This window comes from Anser anser, assembly GCF_964211835.1.
Source record: "Anser anser genome assembly, chromosome: 1".
NCBI lineage: Eukaryota > Metazoa > Chordata > Aves > Anseriformes > Anatidae > Anser > Anser anser.
This window is the reverse complement of record NC_139720.1, coordinates 213,746,482-213,765,998: the sequence shown is the minus strand read 5'-3', so window position 1 is coordinate 213,765,998 and position 19,517 is coordinate 213,746,482. Positions and strand designations below refer to the sequence as shown.

Sequence of the window (19,517 nt, the reverse complement as noted above, 5' to 3'; positions counted from 1 at the left end):
TTAGAAGGATTTTTAAGATACCCTGGCCTTCGTTGTCAGATAAGCTGAGGTCCATTGCCATGCCTGGGTTAAAATACACCCAAACTGTCTTTATTTTTAACCCCTGGGAGACAAAAGGATGCTGAAGCTGGTGTTTTAATAGTAATAAAGGCTGTTAACAATTCCCCTATTACTGCATGTAACCAGCCTTTCCTTTTCCTTTCCACTGTTGATCACAAAGCTCTGATGTGTTCCCATACAAAAAGTAAGACAACTGGAGTCCCGTTTACCCAGCTCATTTGGCTGAACATGCCCAAACTGCACCGTCCGTGAGATCCCACTTCTTAATGGATTATGGAAAGACAAATACCCAAAAAGCTTGACTCAGCATGCACGCTATGTAATTTAGATTATTTTTTTTTATGTTAAGTAATAAGAGATTTATAATAGTGTTAAGGAAAATATGGGAATTAAAAATAGTCCCTGTTCTTAATGGGTTACAGGTTGTTTTCAGAACAAAACGTCAGGGACGGACAAAACCCGGCTTCTGATTTAAATGAGAAATGCGTTGGTGTAAGAATTTAATTTTTAATAGGCTTCCTAAAATAGATGGAAGAAGGCATCTGTGATACAGATCTCCCTTACTGCTTCGGGGTTTTGCTGTGATTACCAAGAAGGAAATGAGGTCACGTTGCCATGATGCAATAGCATTGAGTGAGCAGATAACGGGAAGACTTATCACTCCACGAGCACAATGATTTGGGGGCAGTTCATTGAAAACTTCTCCTTATCTTCCCATTTTCAGCCTGGAGGCAGGGTGGGGCAGGGGCAGGACTAATTTTGGGCTCTTACCTCCACCCAGGCAAGGAAATGCTTTGCCTTCACCATCAGCTGCCGGCTTCCCAGCTGCTCTGGAAGCTGGGCTGGGGTCTGAAAAAGGTTTTGGTGCCCTTGTTTAAAAACACAAATCTCTTTAGGCAGCTGCCAGAGGTGATTCAGAAAGCCCAGGTACTTAGAGCCCAGGTAACTTAGAGGTGTCGTTTTAAGCAGGGAGGCTTTGTGGTCTTCTGAAGGTCCAGATTTTGGTGCCTGGCAGGTTCGGGTCTCTAAATGAGAGCTTGAAGTTGACCACCTGTGTACCAACTGTAAAAATATCGTCCAAAGCTCCAGCACATCTCAGCAGTTTCTGCGCGAGACAATCATGAATGTTTAGCAGGAATATTTTGGAAATAGAGGTGGGATGGAAGACCTGCATTGGTGCCTTAGCACGACATTGATCTATGTCAGGCATGGGTCAAGTCAAACGCGTTTGTGCTTTGGGATTTTGGAAGGAACGAATCTTTTAAAATAAAAATACACGGTATTTTAGGTTGTTCTCCATCTCCTGCCAGAAACTGGGAGGCTCTGATAATGTTTCTGGTGCGTGTTGTAACATTGAAGTGGTGGTTTTTGAAGGAAGGGCAACAGAGACTTGTAGATGTTGAAATTGCATGAATGAACAAGATACATTCGACACGCTGTCATTTCTACATAATGCATTATATGTCATCTGTGATTGGAAACAACAGGCAAAAGGCAGCCAAATGCACTAACTATGCTTGAAATAGCTTTATTCAAATCTTTGTTTTTGACAAAGTCTTTGTAGTATCTAGAATGATTAAAGCCAAAGCTTCTGAGAAGTTCCTAAAAGGTTTAATGTAATCTCTTGAAATAAAAAATAAAAAAATAAAAAAAAACAACTCATCAAACTGAGAAATTTTGGTGCTAGCAAAATTGTTTTAAAAGTGTCTTACACTTGACACTTGACTATAGTGAAATCAGAATCACAGAATCATCTAGGTTGGAAGAGACCTCCAAGATCACCCAGTCCAACCTCTGACCTAACACTAACAAGTCCTCCACTAAAAACGTTCTCCCCTAATATTTCATTCCATCAATCTGAATTAGCAGTACAGGATTTATTTTAAAATACTGTTTAATTTGGTTGTGTATCCATTACCTGTGTTTACAGTTCCAGTTTTTCTCAGTCCTGATTTGAGCCATTATCTGCTAAAGCTTGGACTCAGGTGGAGAAGTAATTTTGTGCCTTTTGTACAACAATTCCACTGAAAAGAAATTACAGCACAAAAATACATTTGTGTCTTTCGTTGGAAATTGTAATTCTGTGTTACTTAACTTCGCATTATCTTGGTTCTGATGTGAAGCGCCTTTAAAGAAATTACTAATTTCCTTTTTTGGTTGGAAAAAACTCTTCCACGGATTTTTTTTCAGGCTGATTTGAATACAGTAAGTGATTTAGTATTCAGCTGAGATTCAGCAGGAGAACAAAAGCCATTGTAGTGTAATAACACGGGGGGGTTTTGAGGCTTTTTTTCAGTTTCCTCTTTGAGTTGTGTGATCAGAAAGTTTGAAAAGACGATTTATTTCAATCCTAAACGGTGATGTGTGGTGGTTTGGGTCAGACCGTGTGCGCGTAAACGAGGTTCAGGCTGGGTAGTACGAAATCCCACGGGGATGTTAATTTACATTGTATAGCTCAGCAAAGTCAAGCCTTTTGTTTTAGTATTACGATATCCAGCTTGATATAAGAATTACCATTTTATAGGAGGGTAGATAAATTATCACTGCAAGCAATTTGTAACCAGCCAGCTCTCTAATCCACTACCTGATGGGATTATCACTCTTTCCCTACAACCACGTTTGCACATCCTGAGTGTTTTTAGCACGTGTTAGAGCTCTGTGCTGAGCTCTGGGCTTGCTTGGCCGACAAAAGTGACCGTGTCGTACTGCATCGACTTCAACTCCGAATCTGGCAGCTCTCGTCTGTGTTTAAGAACTTCATCATATTGAAACGGCTTTTAATTAATGGAAGGAGGGCTGTGATGCAGTTTTCCCATGCTGACAGATTTGTGTGCTTGCTAATGTTTTGCCACGCTTCTCCATTGTCTTCCTTATGTACCCTCTACATCACTTTGGGGAATATTCTGGCATTTTAGCACAAAATTTCAGGGTCGTTGCAAGAGGTGTGGGTAAAAACGAAGCTAATGTTCTGTGTCCTTTTATATTTCTAGACCTGCAGAGCACAGCTGGCGATTATAAAGTTAATTCCTGGGGAGCCAGCCGTAGGTAGCAGTCGCAGGGAATAAACAGCCGCTGAGATGGGATTCACCTCTCCAGGCTTTTTGCGATGCCGTGTAGACGCGTGTATCCAAACCTGGGTGCTGTGTGCGGGCAGTGCAGGGGGACAGGCACTTAGCATGCAGTATTTCCTCTACCCTATTTCAGCCATCTACCTTAGAATAAGATAAATCACGCCACAGAAGTACCAGCTTCTCTCCAGTGACTGTAGAAAGGACCCGGAGTAGCAAACTCGAATACAGACGCCTGCACCGGGGAAGGCTGCAGCTAAATGCCACGAATCCCTCCTGCTGGGTCTGACATAAAAAGAACATATGGGCTTGATATGAGGGGGGGGGGAGCTCTGAAATAGTTACTTGTTTGGATAGTGAACCACTGTTTATAGCAGACTGGAATAAAAGTCGCAGCTGCTTTGCAAACTGAGCATTTAGAACTGCTTTGCCAACTTGAAACTATTTACATTTATTAGTCGAGTTGCAATCCAGCCCGCTGTTTGATCTGAAAAGCTTTGGGAACAGATAGGTTGGATCATAAAAGCCTGCAGATTCCGTTTTGGGGGGTGTTAGGATTGCCACCATCGTGCATAAAATCTCCTGAGAGCATGACCATCCTCAGCAACTTTATACATCATTTGTAGTCTCCGAAAGCTCAAGGCTGCTCTTGGGACTACGCGTACTTGATAGGAAAATAAATGCCCTTGAAATGGGAGAGTAACTTTGGTGTTTGCAGAAGTAAGACACGGAAAGTTTAACATCATAAAAAAGGTTTAACGTCATAAAAGCATGCAAAGTGTCAAAGTTTAAATCCTGGTGGTAGTCTGTGATGGGTTTTACAAGATGTGTGCTGCAAGAGAAGTCTTCCAGTACAGCTCTGCTTGTAGGCACGGAGGCAGGAACGGAGGCTGTATATGTATATCGTTGTCTGCTTTTAACAGGTTTGTGCTTGGGTATTTCCTGATGTTTTTGTCTCGTGAATGTTCTGTCCGTAAACTCACCTTACATAATTCATTTTAAAAGAAATTTTTAAAAAATAGCCATGCTTCAGAGCGTATTTAGTGGAATATAGGTAGTGCTGCCATCACCTGTGAGAGCCTGGAGCCTGGTCGGGCTGCTGCCTGGTGCTGGTAGAGAAATCCTCGTGGTTCCTGCTGGTCTGGCATGTCCTCCAGCTAGTTTGTTTTTCTACAGCCCTATTTTTGCACGAGCGGATTTGCTTGGGGTGAGAGGCGGGTGTAATGCCGAAGGTGGGAGCTACAACTCAGCCTGGGCTAGGAGGTGCTGAGCCTCACACTCGGTAGGTGGCAGCAAGGAAAAAACTCTGCAGTCTGAAGCACATTTGGGGCATCAAGTTTTGGGCATGAGGATTCCATCTCCCAGTTTTATCATTTTCCTCAGAGCAAGACTTCACTGAGGTTGTCCCCGCGTTAACTTTTAATTTCATGCGGTGCTTGCTGGAGCTGGGTGAGGATGCTGGGGTTCGACTTCTTGCAGAAGGAAAATCTCGGTGGTTCAGCGTAAATTTGGAGCAGCTTGTGTCCATTTTACATGCCTTAGCCTCGTCTTCAAACGTGGGTTTGATTTTGTTGGGACAGAAGCAGGTTTGCTCAATTTCACCCTGTTTTTTCCCCTTGACTTCCAAATGATTTAAGTAACCAAACGCGATTTTATTTAGAAATGCACCCTCGAATCAGTTGAAATCGGGCCCATACCATGACTTTATATGACTTTAATGATGACTTTCGTGATGACTTTAAATGACCGTCTGTAACACAAGTGAAATTGTTGGCATCTTGCTAAGCAGCACGTGTTTGTAGAGAACCTGCACTGAGCTTTTCGTGTCACCTCGGCCATGCGGTGGGATTTTACGGCTCTTGTTACGACAGGGCTTTTGAGCTTGGGCTTTGACGTTGCCCTCAGGTAATTACTAAGCTCGTGATAAATTTTTACTGTGCACTTGATACTCCTCTGTGAACGCGTGCAGTGGCAGGTATTGATTAGCTCTCATTAACGAGCGAGCAGCTGTGTCTGAAGCTTGCAGATGCGCAGCGCCTCCGTAATGTCACCTGCAACCTCCGGTGACACGAGGAGGGCTCTGGCTGGAGGCCACCACGTGTCCTTAGGGCTCCTGGGCCGTCTCCACGTGGTGACGGCTCGTGGTGACATTCCCCTGGCTGTCCTGCACAACTGGGTGGAAATCATTGACTGCAAGGTGACGTTCCAGTGCTCTGTGGTGCCATCTAATGGGAATAACGCCCTGCCATTCCTCCCCGATGAAACGTGTCCACCCGTCACTGTCCCAGTCTCCTCCAGTAAGCGTCTGGGGACGAGTTTTAAAAAGCTTTTGAATGGGCATCTTGCAAAGTGTATCAGCAAATTGCGTTCTGAAGTACGTGCTGCTTTTCTTTAATTCTTCCCCTCTTCCTACAGGCTCTTGATGGAAACGTGTATGATCACCTTAAGGATTATTTAATGGCATTCAGCAGGACTGAACTCGAGACGTGCCAAGCTGTACAAAACACATTCCAGTTTTTACTGGAGACTTCCAGCAGGGTAAGTTTTAACTGAATGATTCTTTGTAACTGAATACTTAGAGCATGCGTAGGTTCCCAGGCTTAAGATTTGCTTCCAAAATAATGACAAAACTGACGGGTTATTATTTTTGGTTACTCCAGAGCGGTGTTAAGTTAGAAGAAACGAGACAGTTTTCTTGGGGAGAATTTTGCCTGTTGCCACCCAGACTGTGTTCTCATGAGTGCGCTTACACAGCACACGATCTTCGGAGAACAACAACCGAGAGATGTCTAATTGCACTCACTCTGCATGTTTTAGAAGAGAAATTGCAGCTGAGGGTCCTGTGCTGTGTAATCTGGAACGGCATCAGTCATCCGTCACCGTGAAGCTGTACAAAACTGTTTGGATCATTTTTTAAGAATTGATTGTCGACTCGAAAACAAAATATTACGGCGTTCTCTCCTTTGAATTGAGAAATAGATTGAGAATGAATTGAGAAAGCAGATTAGGGTCTTGTCATAGACGTGGCTTGTTTGCTTTGTCAAGCAGCCCGAGTCCCAAATACGCCATCGCTTCCAGGATAATTTTGATACTTAAATAATTCATGTGCTGGGCTGAAAAAAAATAAAATAAATGCCATTGAGCTCCAACAAGCTGCCTTGGTGCAGTCATAATATCCCTTTGTACGTAGCCCTTAACCACCTGCACAGAGACAGAGCCCATTATGCAGAGACTTATGGAAAACCAACATATTTAACACGTTCCTTACTCACCTGCAAGCAGGCTAACGTGCACCTTATTAGGTGTAATGCGAGTGGATTAAAAACTGGCTTCGTTCTAGGGAGTCTTTGAATTTGCTTGGCAGCGAGGACAGGGAAAATGCTTTTATCTTCTGTCGGAAAAGGACCTTGCTGTACATCATCCGGGTCAGCTTAAAATACCTTCCCCAAAAATGCTGTTTTGAATCTTTTAACCAATTCTGCTTGTCTACAATACCTGCATGCTCACAGCTCGTTTCTCAGTGCAGTATTAAATGCTTTGCGACCAGCACTGCGATCCAGCTGAACTGTCACTTCCACGTGGCTCGTTGGCACAGGAAAACCTTTGTCACGCTGAGCTTGTGACAGTCGTGCTAGCAAGCCTCTGAGCAGCCACACGCCTGCAGGTCTGCCTTCCTGTGCGCAGTAACAACTCCGTGTTGTAAGCTTGAGCGGAATATTTCTGTTTCTGCTTTACTAGGTTAGTACAATGCCCGGAGAAGGAACGAAAATGTAAATACAGCTGTCAGGTCTCAACAGGATTTTTACAACTGCTCATCGGCACCAATTTTCTTCTCTCCTTGCTGTTCAAGAACGCAGAGGGGAAAAGTTTGTACTGCGTTAGCACTTGCTCTGAAATACTAAACACATTCGTCAGGGGCTTATCCCACAGACCCATGCTTTTCCTCACCCTTTCTTCTGAACATTCAGTGTTTCTGGTAGGTCTGTGATGCAGGAACCAGCTCAAAAAGGAGAGGTGAATCCAGACGAGGAGCTTAGCAAAAGAGTTTTTATGCGTGTCTTAAAGGCTGCCTGAGTGGTGAAAGTCCAACAAATTTGTTGGCGATGTAGTCATTTGGAGTAAAACCCAGCCTGCCATCCGAGCAAAGATTTTAAATATTTATTGGGTTTTTCAATACTTCACCTGTTTTCTGTTAGTTTTAAATAGCAGAGCGCTGCCAAGCTGCGGTTAGAAAATATCAGTGATAGGAAAGCTTTTGCTGAGTTTTGGAGGTTTTGTTACTGGGAGGTTGGGGTGACCCAGGCCGTCTGACACCAAGCAAATGAAAAAGCAATTCAAGTTCCTTTTCAGCTGAACAATCTTGCTCAAGATTTGCACTTCTTGCACTTCTCTTTTGGGAAAATTTGGTTTTCTAATGACTGTTTTCTGAAATTTCACTCGCTGGTTTAAGTAACAAAATCTCTCTGATGTGTCTGTTAAGAAACTTATCAAGCCTAGGGCAGATCATTTCATTTATGCCTATGTCTGACTATGCGCTATTCCTGCACATGGTATATATTTACCATTTGATTTCAAGTCTCTTTTAAAGTGTCAATAGACGTTGGCTTCATAAAGAAACTCCATGAGAACACTGAATTAATTTCCGAATAACAGGAAATCCATTTGGAAAAGTTGCCACTTAGTCCTGAGAATATTGTGTTGCTTAGAAGTCTTTTTAACAGTTGTCAAATTTATTATATTTGCCAATTATTATAGTTAATAATTATCGCTTTTGATTAATCATTATTATAGAGTAATGCTCCAGGTTTTTAATGTGCTGGATGCGCACACAGCAGGTCTGACAGTGTGGCACAGTCGTCCTCAGTCACAAAAATCTGCGCTAAATCTAAAGGGTGTATATAGTGAATTTATCACAGACTACTTGGCTAGGTGCAGTTCTGCTTTTTTTGAGGCCTCTTAATAGGAAATAAAGAAGAATTGGCTCTGTCCACGTCCCTCAAGACCTCAGTCACGGAGGGCTTGCTGCCGTGCACAGCAGAAGGGTTTTGTATTGGAGGATCCGATGCAACCTGCTGCTGAAAAGTGTGCCCTGCAAACAGGGACGTCGGAGGATAGCGCGCTGTACCACGTCCTAGCTGTCCCGTAGTCAGTGCTCGGCCTCTTCTGAAGCTGCAGATGGTTCCTCCTTCAGTGCTTGAGGAATTTCTGGGTTTGGTGATGCCTAACGCAGGCTCTCTGTACGCCTTCTCTGTCCATCTCTGTGCATTTCAATGCATTTACGTTAGACAACTCCAATTGGAACAGCAATTATGTAGTTTACTGTTTTAAATTAGTGCATTATTGGCCCTGGAGGACTATTTACTTTTCTTTCTTTAACTCAGGATTAATTTTTTGCAGTTCTGTATTGCAGTAACGCAAGCATCAGCATTTTAATACATTAGAGAAGAAGTCCTATTTACCAGCTTACAACAATTTCACTCTGTGTTCTTGGCTGTATGCAGTGCTGCTGACACTTATGGATAAATGCCATCTTTATTAGAGACTTCCGTACATTTAAAGCCTCGGTTTGGTTATACGTTTCTGTAATTTGATGCTGCAGTTTATGCACAGTCATCAGCTGAAGCAGTGAATACTCTGTAGCGTTGTTGAATTAGCGATGCTATTTGTCATCCTGCAGTCACTGAGGTTTTCTTTGTAAATACGTGCAACTTGTGACGTAGCTGATTTGTTCAGGGATATGTGCCATGCTATGTGAAATATGTCATTAAACAAATTTGGTAGCCGAAGTAGCTTTGGTTTAGCAAAATGCAAACTATGAAAGTTTTCTGTGAAAGTAATTTAATATGGAGAGATTAATTTTGTAACTGATTTTGTGTGCGTTATTCCAAATAGTCTTTTCAGCTCCTGCAAGTAATAATTTGTGTAAAGATAAGACATTTCAGTTTAAGAAAGAGCTGCCTACAAGAAATTACCTACAAGAGGAGAGAAAAATATTTATGGTAGGGATACGACATGCGCTCTGCGTGGTAGTTGGCTTTTTTTCCCCGTTTCGCCTTTGTGACATTTTTCGTTGGTTCATGGCAGAAATGTTTTAGGTCTCTGTCTCCCAGTGTGTGTCCTACCAGTCGCTTCTGAATACCTGTGGCTAGTACTGCCCAGAGCCAGGTTTTGTATTGCCTTTTGTTGTGCTCAAGGTTCTGCTGCAGATTTGGTCTCTGTTTGAAAGTGTACTGAGTTTACTCTAGCAGCATTTGTCGCATGCTTTTAAGATTGTGAAATAACCAACCTAAATGGCATTTGTTATTTTCTAGGTGGTGCGGGACTACAATCTACAGCTGTTTTTACAGGAGAACTCAGTGTTTCACAAACCCCAGCCCTTCCAGTTCCAACCAAGTGACAGCGACACTGTAAGAACACCGCTGAATTCTTTCATTTATTTCTTCTTGCTCTGTTTTTAAGAAAGTTGTTATAAATGGGTGAGAGAAAGCGCTCACTGGTGGAGCAGTCTGTTTTAACCTCATGCTGTATTTTCGGGATAAAAAGGCTGATTCCACCAGCCCTGCTTGCGGTAGGTGGGTAACGAAGCATCAGACAGGCTCAGTGTCATCCACAGAAAAGCTGAATCTGTTTTGTTTCTAGATTGTGGCTAGCAGTCCTGTGTTTCTCTGCTTTCACCATGATACTTCCTATATTCTGCTAGCTTTTTGTCGTGTGGGTGAGGTTCTCGAAGTGTTTACTAGTGCTGGGTTACAAATAGTGTGATGCTATGCCAAGTACAGTGTCCATATTCCTCTGATTTACTCAGGGAGTATCTATAGATGCATATAAGAAGTTCTTGATCTAGAAAGGACACTGTTAAAACGTTGTATTCCAAAAAGACTCAGAAAATACCATGCTTTGACATGCATTGCTTCCAAAGCAATCATTAATGATATTAAAAGTGAGTAAATCACAGTAGGTAAATACATTTTCAATCAACACTTTAAAAAAAAAAGTGAATCGATGTCCCACCGACACCACTAATGTTATTTTAAGAAACAGCAATTTAAAATATGTCTAGACTAAAGAAAAGAAGTTAAGCTTGTGCAGCTTTATATTACTCGAATTCCTTAATAAACTGACTTGGATGAAAATGTCTTGATCTCCAGTTTGGGTCACCAAATAGAAGAGTTCTCTTAATGGATACGTAGCATTGTAAGCATGACTTTTCCAGAAATATTAACATCTGTAACACCGTTTCCCTTGTTCTTTCCCTTTTAACAAAATGTAAATGGTTTTGGCTGTTCTTCCAGCTCCTTTGTGTGGAGCCCTTATTTACATAAAGCGTTAGGTTGTTTGTAATACAGTGGGAAGAATCTTTGTAGCTGTTTGTGCTGCCTTTCTAACCTTTGCTGCTGTGTGTTTTCATCTCTGTGCAATCTCCGCATCTAGAGTTTTAACGCGGTTCAGCTGGTGGACATTGAGCCCTCACCTGTCAGTGCTATGCGAATGACTATAGCAGAGGTATCTGGTAGTATCTGTCATCAGCCTTTGGCATCCGTGTCGTTACTGGTGTGCATGTGGCTTGGGACGCTCGACTTTACTCATGTAGAGGTGGCAACAGAATGCATAATACATCTATAAAATGGAAAAAAAAAAAAAGCTTTTTTTGCAAGGAGACTTAAGTTAAAGAAGGAGAAAGTGGTGTTATTTATGGGGATCACATCACACTTACCTTTTGCACTTGCACAGCATTAGTAATTGATATTCTGATCTTTTGGGGGCATGAATTAAAATCTCACAGCTCACGATAGTGATGTGTATAATTGGCTGCTTCTCCAGTGCGAGTGGGGAAGCTTGTATAACAACTGGAGGCTGTTAGTTTGCACTGATGAAATGCAGTCCCATTACTAATTTAATTTTCTTCTTTTCCAGAGGGCTATCCCCATGTAAAATAGAACTGTAATTCGCTATTGTTCAAGTCTCCAACATGAAAAATTACATGATTCTTTGGCATGGCACTTGTGTGGCCTGACAGTGAACACATGCACTGCTTGTGCTGCTTAACTGCAGGATCATTTTAGAAGACAGTGAATGGGTCGTACATGTCTAAAGCTGTCTCTGTACCTCTGGTGCAGTGACTTCTTTACTTGGCTAACCCCCCCTGGGCTGTCAAATTATCGTGTTTCTTCATCGCACTGCATTCTTTGAGCTTCTAGCTGCTATAACCAATTTACACCAAAAAGAAAAAAAATATATACACTCTTTATGATCCAAATAATTATGCTCAGCTAACGGGATCCTGCCTAGAAAATTACAGGTTACATTTTTACCACTTCTTACTTAGTAACTATTCGAGAATGAAAGGTTTTGATCAGGATTTGGCTTTCAAATTTGTCAGAAATTGCATGCATTGTGATGAATTAAACAAAATGGAATGGAAGATCAATCGACAAGCATTCTTTTGCCACGTGTTCTCCCTGGAGACGATCTGCATAGATTATCAGTTGGTTTTTAGGTTTTGTGGGATGTGCATGATAGTTTTCATACTAAAGACTAGCACTGAAGGAAATGTGTGTACATCGTGTACATCAAATGATTCGTACATCTAATCATATGTTTAATATTTACCTTGTCCAGGAACAAATTACAAATTCAGACTAAGCACCTGATACACTGAGACTGGGGTCAAAATTTGGAATAAAAAGAAAGTATTACTGGAAAGAAAAAAAATAACAATTGTGAATATCGTAGGCAAGTAGAGTGTTATGAACAGTTTAGATGTGGAACTCACCTACAGGAAAAGCTATGAATGCTTTGGCAAACTCCAGTTTTACAGGGTCTATCTTAAAATTTTGTTTTATGGAGGGAGAGCTGTTGACAGAGTAACACAGTGTGTATTGTCATGCAATCCTTGGGTCAGGTACAAACACCACAGCTCGATTTATTCCCCAAATACTCCCAGCACGTGCAGCCAGAGCCTCCAAAAGAGACTGTTCGGGGGAAGGGATAGATATGAAATGGTTTTCCATCCTACCAGCATGTTCAGGTTTTTGTTCCCCCAGTGCCTCCCTAACACTGGCTGATGGGTGGACTCTTGAGTGTCCACAAAGAGAAACCTGTTACAGAATATTTTATGTCATTTAGCTATTTTCCAGCATCTAAAAACTGTTTTGACCTTAGGTTTATACATTTCTTAATGTTACTAAAATAGTTAAATCATTAAATTATTTCTCAGTTAATTTTCACTGACATAAATTCATTAAAAAAAAGATCCCTTAAGGAAAGGGTTTGTTTCAGAAGTATTCAGTAAGAAATAATTGATAAATTCCCAACCAGCTTTAATCCTCTCTGAAATGAATTCACAAAATGGATTGGGCCTTTACAAGACGCAAAAAAAACGAGAAGATCTTCTGAAATACTTTTAGCCTCCCAAGAAGAGATAACAGCACATGCTGCCCTGACATGGGGGCTGCTATATTCAACCGAGTGACAGTTTAATCATCCAACATCCTCCCCCGAGGAGAGTGATGCTTATTAAATCCACAGAAATGAGTTGCGTTGAAAACACACCGCCCCCGTGCTTCAGAGATAAGCGTGGCTAGAAGAACGGGGCCAAGCGTAAAGGAAATTAGCCAGCTTTTCGATATTTCCTGCTTGGAAAAGATTCTTTTCCTTGAACCGCGTGTTATCATGTGAGAAAATGGGATAAATGGCAAAAAGGGCGTCCGTAGTGCTGCAGGATAATGGCCACAGAAAGCTGACACCGAGCTTTCAAGGTAGGTCCCTTTCCTGTTTTTTAGCTGCCTGCTGCCCCTGACTGGAGTTTCCCCCGTACATTACTGGTGCTGTCGTTTTCTTTGAGCACACAAGTAAAAAATGTAGCCAAAAATTACTTGTATGGCTGCTTATCAACATAAAAAATAGCTTTTCTCTGTGTAATTTGCAGGGAAACTATATTATATTACATATATTATTAAATTATATGTTATATAAAATTATAATATTATTAAATTATATATTATATTATCTCAGTAAGACGGGTAGAAAGTTTTACAGTCTCACCCCTCATCGCTTGGATGGACTGCGACGTTTACGGCTAGATGGTGGGAATAAGGAAAAATTTCACTTCTCTGTCATACACAGATGGATTTCTTGAATTTCTGAGCAGCCTGGCTTACAAAAGGAGACCGTTCTTGTTCGTGGCAAGGCCTGTTTTCTCAGCTCTGGAAGTGTTCAGGGGCTCGAGGGTGGCTAGAAATCACTGTGAAAGTGGGAATGAGGACTCAGCCGCGGGCTCTGCTTTGCCGGGCTTTCTTTCTAATAGGGTTTTGCACAAGCATATAGAGGAAGAGTACCTTTTGTTTCTCTTCTCTGTATTTACACTTTTCAGCATTTAATATTAAATATACTTAAATATTTCAAGACCTATTTAAAACTTATTTAATATTAAATGTATTTAAATATTTTAAAATACCTTCACTTTACAAATAACGACGCTTTTATAATTATTTAGTGTCAATATTTGATGTTTGACATAAATATTTCAATATACACAAAAGTCCAGGGATATAAGCCGACGTTAGCCCACAGGAAGGGGTCCGGAGGATGCACTCCTGTTTCTGCACTGAGAGTGGTCTGGGCTTTAATGCCAGAGCAGAGTACGGTGATTTCTTTTTAACTCTAACATCTTTGAAGCTAATTAGACAGAAGGAGTAATGATTGAATGATCCCAACCAAAAATATTGGGAGTTGCTGCTGAGGTAAAAATCAGCCATCCAGGCACGGGAGCGCTTGGGTAGGCCCAAAGGAGGCCTACCAGGAGCAGGAGCACTTCAGGCCTGTGAATCCCCCTCAATTCAACTCATGTGTGCCATCGGAATGGCTACAGCTGGCCCTTGGAGCCTCTCAAATTGATTTAAAAGAAGGTCAGAGATCCAGCAGTCAGGTCCGAGGTCTGTACTGAAAGGGCACGTTGAAGGAAATGGAAAGCCCACAGCCTGGGGTTACCGGCTGCCTTACCCGGCGTTCAATTTTACCCTAGCTTCTTTACTTTAAGTATCATAAACTGAAATTGATTATATTTTAACGGAGAGAACATTCTTTTTACAGTCAATAAACACTGAGCAAAGCTCTGAATAATTGGTGAAAGCAAGAGAAGTGATACCTGAAAGCAGCGGCCACTTAAAGAACAGACCGTTGTTTATGGAAAATATCTGTGAAATCAATTTCTCTGTGTCAAGGTTAATACAAAAGGTCTTTCTTTCCTCCTTTGGTTACTTAATTATAGCAGGTTCTCTGTATTTCTTGTTATAATCGAACGTATGATAGGGTTTTGGAAAAGTTAAATGTGAGTACAGCTGCTGAGATAGCTGAGGCAAATCAGAGTAATGTGAGGGTGAGAATGGAAGGGCACCACAGCAAAAGAATACGTTACACCCTAATCACAAAATTAATTTCAGCGCAAAGATTAAAACCTTTGAAATAAGTTTAAAATCAGAAATAAGATTTGTAGGTTTCAATCCTTGCTATGTAACAAATGGGCCTAATACAAAAACATCAGGCCCTGCAAACAACAAATGTATATCGATCACCGTTGTCTAATAAAACCTGCTACTTTTAGATTCTGGTCTTAATAAAAACAAAAGCAGAGATGGGAAGAAATGGAGCTACAGCCTCTGCAGTAACCTATCCTAGCATGTCTGGCATCAGCTGCAGTGCCAATCTGTGTGCATAGTAGGTTTCAGAGGGGATTTCTGGCCAATGGTCGTTTGTAGGTTAGCTGTGTTCCCCCCCAAATAACTATTGAATTGGAATTATAAAGAAATAAAACCCCAAAAGCAAATGGAGAAATTGTTCCCCGCACAGGGCTTTCCTAGTGCTCCTTTCCTGGGCAATTCTGGTAAGGAGAGTTGCACCTGCGGTCAGAGAACAGCCTCACTATTTGTTGGGAATTAAATATTTTGCTACATAAAATGTATTTAAGAAGAAACGTGCATTCATGTTGGGGATGTTTTTCAGCATAGATGATGTCAGAAAGTCCCAGTTCCCCCTTTCTCTGTTCAAATATCCTGGAGCTACCTTTTGTGATGAGTTGAAATGCAGCAATAGTAGGTTGGGTTGGTTTTTAGCTTTATCATAACGTATGATAAGAGGTGTATGTAACCTGTGAATAGGTCCCTTTTTATACTTGAGTAGAAGAAAAACTGTATGTAAATATTCTTTACTTCTAAGGATGGTGGGTGTCCTGTTTGTAACACTAAAAAATTGAAATCCAAGCCAGTCCTAGCTCACTTTTGGTTAAACTAAAAGGAATTGAGTTCCACTATAACAGAATAAATGAGCGCTGAAGTTGACTCACGATTTTCTTTAAACTCCTATGTTTAGCCATCAGTTGTGTGAAAAATGTCATGCATATCCCTTCCTTCTCCTCAGAAGTGCTGATTGTAAGGTTGAGCTTGCAAATTCACATTGGCATGGTAACCTCTTATTTTCAGCTTTTTGAAAGAGACGGCTGTGATTTTAGGTGTGTTTGTGTTAGTGGCTTGCATGTAATAAATGTTACCCCTTTCTGCTTTCATTGAAGTGAGCTTTCTTAGTCTTCAGCTAGAAAAATATAGTTTTTAGGCTCAAGAGCTGACTTCTTTTTTTTGTTCCTTAAACTGCACGTGCCATCTGCATCCAGATATAATTACATAAGAAGTAAATGCGAGCATCGTGTTTGGCACTGTCGTAGGGCAACTTCTGCACCTGTAACAACATTTCAGACAAAGCTGGAGACCGACGTGTGTCTACTGACTAAATGCGTTTGTTAATTTAAGAAACAGCATAGCATGGCTAGCCTCTAAGCTCTTTAGCTGGTCGGAGTCATCTAGTATTTTCTGTTGGTTTACTGATTGAATTTTTAGCACTAAACACTGCTTTCACTGTAATCTAAGCCCTGAGAGACCAGCAGAAAGCTCATCTATGTTTAGCTCAGTTTTTTTGGCTCTTCCTTCGTTCCTTGGCCATGGTAAGTGGTTTTGTTTTCCCTCACTTTTGGATGAGGTTAAATTCAGTCACTGGAAGTCTTGCTGCTACCAAGTTCCAGTCTTCAAAGCATGTGAGCAAGCGACTAATTTAAGGCTGTGTAGCAGTCTGGTGATGCTGCAGGAGACTGGTGCAAACACAGCGCAAACACAGCGTTGTGTTCTTGCTGTTTGGACCTCGGTGTGTGAATCCACACCGATCCTATAATGCTGTACAAGTAATTTGTTTTTTAGGGTAAATAAACTCCAGATTGTTCTTGTGCTGTGGTCTTACATATTTTGCATCCTGGTGTAATAATTGGCCATTGATTTGTTTGTCTTCCACCACATTTCTAGTATGCCTCGTGAATCTGTGCTTAGGGAATCAGCAAGGACAGGTTAATTCAGTTCCCTCACCTCCTTCCCTACCCTTATTTTTTATGTCCGTAGCAAATAAGTCTCTGTTTTAGCTCCTTTCTTCATGCCTGTTTGAATGGCAGTCAGTTTTTCCTTTGTTTGATGTGCACCCCTGCGCTATCTTTACCTGAGGATACAGACTTCTCACGTCATCCTTGAAGCCCTCCTGAAGCACGTACTCTTCCATGACACTCAGCTTGCTCCTGCTTCTCAGCTCACAAGTTCCTTTACAGCCTCCTGAGGTGCCAGCGGCTTGAGGGTCTTTCTGCGGGTCAGGTGAAGTCCATCCCTGCTATACCACCTTCTTTTATTCAGGCAGAGTTCCAGGTCCTGATGAATTTGAAGCCTTTCTTCTTGCACTATCGTCCGGCCAAGTATTCAGACTGTGCACCTCCTCCACTCTCCCTCGTCTTGTGCAGGTTGGGAGTCCCTTTCAGCTTCTTCCCCAGGAGGCTAAATTTTGCCTCTAGATCTTGCCTCCTGCTTTTCCTTGTATTTCTGGTGTCCACACAGACCTCAGCAGTAGCTTTCTTCCCAGCTCCTTCTATTACTCCATTTTTGCATCGTTTATATTTAGACCTTTAAGCAAGGGTGAAGTCTGGGTGGATACAGCACTGCTTTACGAGTAGCTAATACAACCACTCTTATCCAATAAAAACGCATTTCTTTTTTCGCATGCCCTTAGGAGTAGCCACAAAGTTTGCGTTCATTTTTCTGGTCAAGTGTTTTTGATAAATAGATTAAAAACCAGAACCACACTTGGGATTGTGCAGAAGGTTATCGAGCAGTTGAAAAGGAGTCTGTATCCTTCCTTCATGAAAATGAGATGCTGAGCAGGAGCAAGACCAACGGGAACATTGAAGATCCATTAAGAAATCCTTTATAGGGGAGAAGCAATGTCAATTCTGCTCAGACTTGCAGCCTTTCAGACTCAGCTGGGAGGCGTGGAAGAAGAGCTTGTACAAAAATGCTGATTGCACTAAGCCTGAAAAAAAAAAATACAACAAACTGAGGTCAAATGTTATCTTAAGGATTGGATGTGCCTATATAAATCCTTGTGTTTGTCCTCTTACGGTTTGCAATTACTTAGTGGAAGGAAATTAGAGATCAAACAGCAATGCAAAACCCCGATTATATAAAACCGCCTCGATAAAAGCAGGCAAAAGGCAACTTCGTGTTTAAACAGAGGTGTGAAGGGAGCTGCACCTGTCTGGTCTTTGCTCAGCACACAGCTTCGCCTTCTTACCTGTTGTTGCTGAAGCTTAGAGCTTCCCTCCTCCTCTGCTGGCTGCTCTACGTCGTGTCTGATATTTCCTTTTACTTTGATAACACCATTCACACGGGCTCTGTTCACTCCAGCTTGTGAATTTCACGGAAATGTTTGTTTCTGGCTTTGAGCTAACATATCTTGGCATCTTATACTTGATTTTAAAAGCCTCCCCCCCGCTTTTTTTTTCACTATAAGCAGCAGAGGGATGCTCCCCACCTCCACTCCCCTTTTCATGTTGAGTAATGTATGCCCTAAGGCATTTTGTGGGGGTAAGCTGAAGCATTACAAGCTTCTTGGCTAAGCTGCAGGCCTGAAATAAATGCAGAAAGTGGCCCGGGAGTCCTGGGAGTGTCAGCTCTATGTCAGAGCCCTCAAATCTAGAGGGATGCGTTTCCGTGCGTGGTTGTCCAGGGGTTGTCTTCCTTTCCCTTGCTTCCCCTCCACTGCTGGAAATCTCCTCCACAGCCCCTTGAATCCACTACCCCTGGCTCTCTTGTAATAAGAGGATGAATGAGAATAAAGGCCAGATTCAATTTTGATGAAAAGTAGCTTAGCTGAACAAAATAATAAGCTGAACCAATTTTTGCCTCATTTTCAATTAAATCCTCTGGTAGTCTATTAGCATAAGTTAGTGTCACTGCCTCTCTGCAATCTACAGGCACAAAAATCTTGCTTTCAAAATCCCTGCAGTTTGCTTCCCTGTGTCTCTTTATTTTCCTCCGATTCCATATTCTTATATTAAAATTGTCTTTCTTCCTTGAGACAAGTCATATCCCTTTCCCTGTGACAACACCCGATGGCACCATCTCTATTTCAGCAGCAGCTGGAGGTTTCTCGCCTGTCCTGGAAATAATTCCTCGTATTTCAGCTCCCTTACCCTCCTCCAGCTGGCTAACCTTGGACATCTCCTTCCTAAACAACTTCTGCCTGCCTGCGGGATCTGTTCTAGCTTCAAACCACACCTGATGGATAAAAAGCCCATCTTTTGAACCATGGAGGGAAGAGAGAAATTCATTCCTGCACATGTGCATATACAACCTCTATTTCTATGGAGCAGAATAAAGCACACTCACTCCTTTTACTACCCTCCTATTGAGTAATATTTCATTAGGGGATCTTTCGGTTGCTCTCAGAGGTTGTGCAAGATGTTATCAGTCCAAAGAGGACTTGGGATAAAAAGGAATTCGCCGTGGCTCTGGACTTCAGTAGCAAAATGAGCATGAGTAAACAAGTCAGCCATGGAAAGGAGGTGGTGGGGAGGATTCCCTTCGGAGTACTGATTAACTTGAGCTGCAGAAGCCCCTGAAATGCCTGTTGCAGGAATCTGCTCTGTCGTGCCAGCAGCACAGCCCAGGAAGGTGAAGGAGATGTCTTCCACGGCTCATTTCGCTGGTGGGAAGAGCGCGAGGCTGGCTCCAGAAAGAATCACAATTGAGTTATCCTGATGTAATGGAGGTGCAGTAAATATCTACAGAACGGTCACAAATACAGAAGGAATATCAGGAAACATGCTTGTGGTGGAAGGCTTGAGGCTGATTTACATCCTAAAGGCTGAGATACGCAACACACGGGGTAGTTGCAGTGGCATTAATGGAAATTGCAGAAATATTGGGAGTGATTTCAGTAATTAAATGCTGGAATAGGTGTCTTTGGACTTCCAAATGGGTTCTGTTCAATCTGTTGAGCATAGAAATCTACTTCCTCTTCAGCTGGCAT

The 19,517-nt window shown here is 41.9% G+C and overlaps 1 protein-coding gene across 5 annotated transcripts in view; it reads left to right on the top strand.

Annotated features, from left to right (window-relative positions):
- The window catches only part of FCHSD2 (FCH and double SH3 domains 2), a 149,088-nt gene that overhangs the window by 100,619 nt on the left and 28,952 nt on the right, over positions 1–19,517 (top strand). For 4 of the 5 annotated variants that reach the window (XM_083834288.1, XM_083834290.1, XM_083834287.1 and 1 more), the window contains 3 exons: positions 5,544–5,666; positions 9,440–9,535; positions 10,560–10,631. In XM_083834288.1, coding sequence (XP_083690414.1) covers positions 5,544–5,666; positions 9,440–9,535; positions 10,560–10,631 — 291 coding nt within the window. The remainder of the gene's footprint in view (positions 1–5,543; positions 5,667–9,439; positions 9,536–10,559; positions 10,632–19,517) is intronic. The other variant, XM_083834289.1, reaches the window with a different exon arrangement.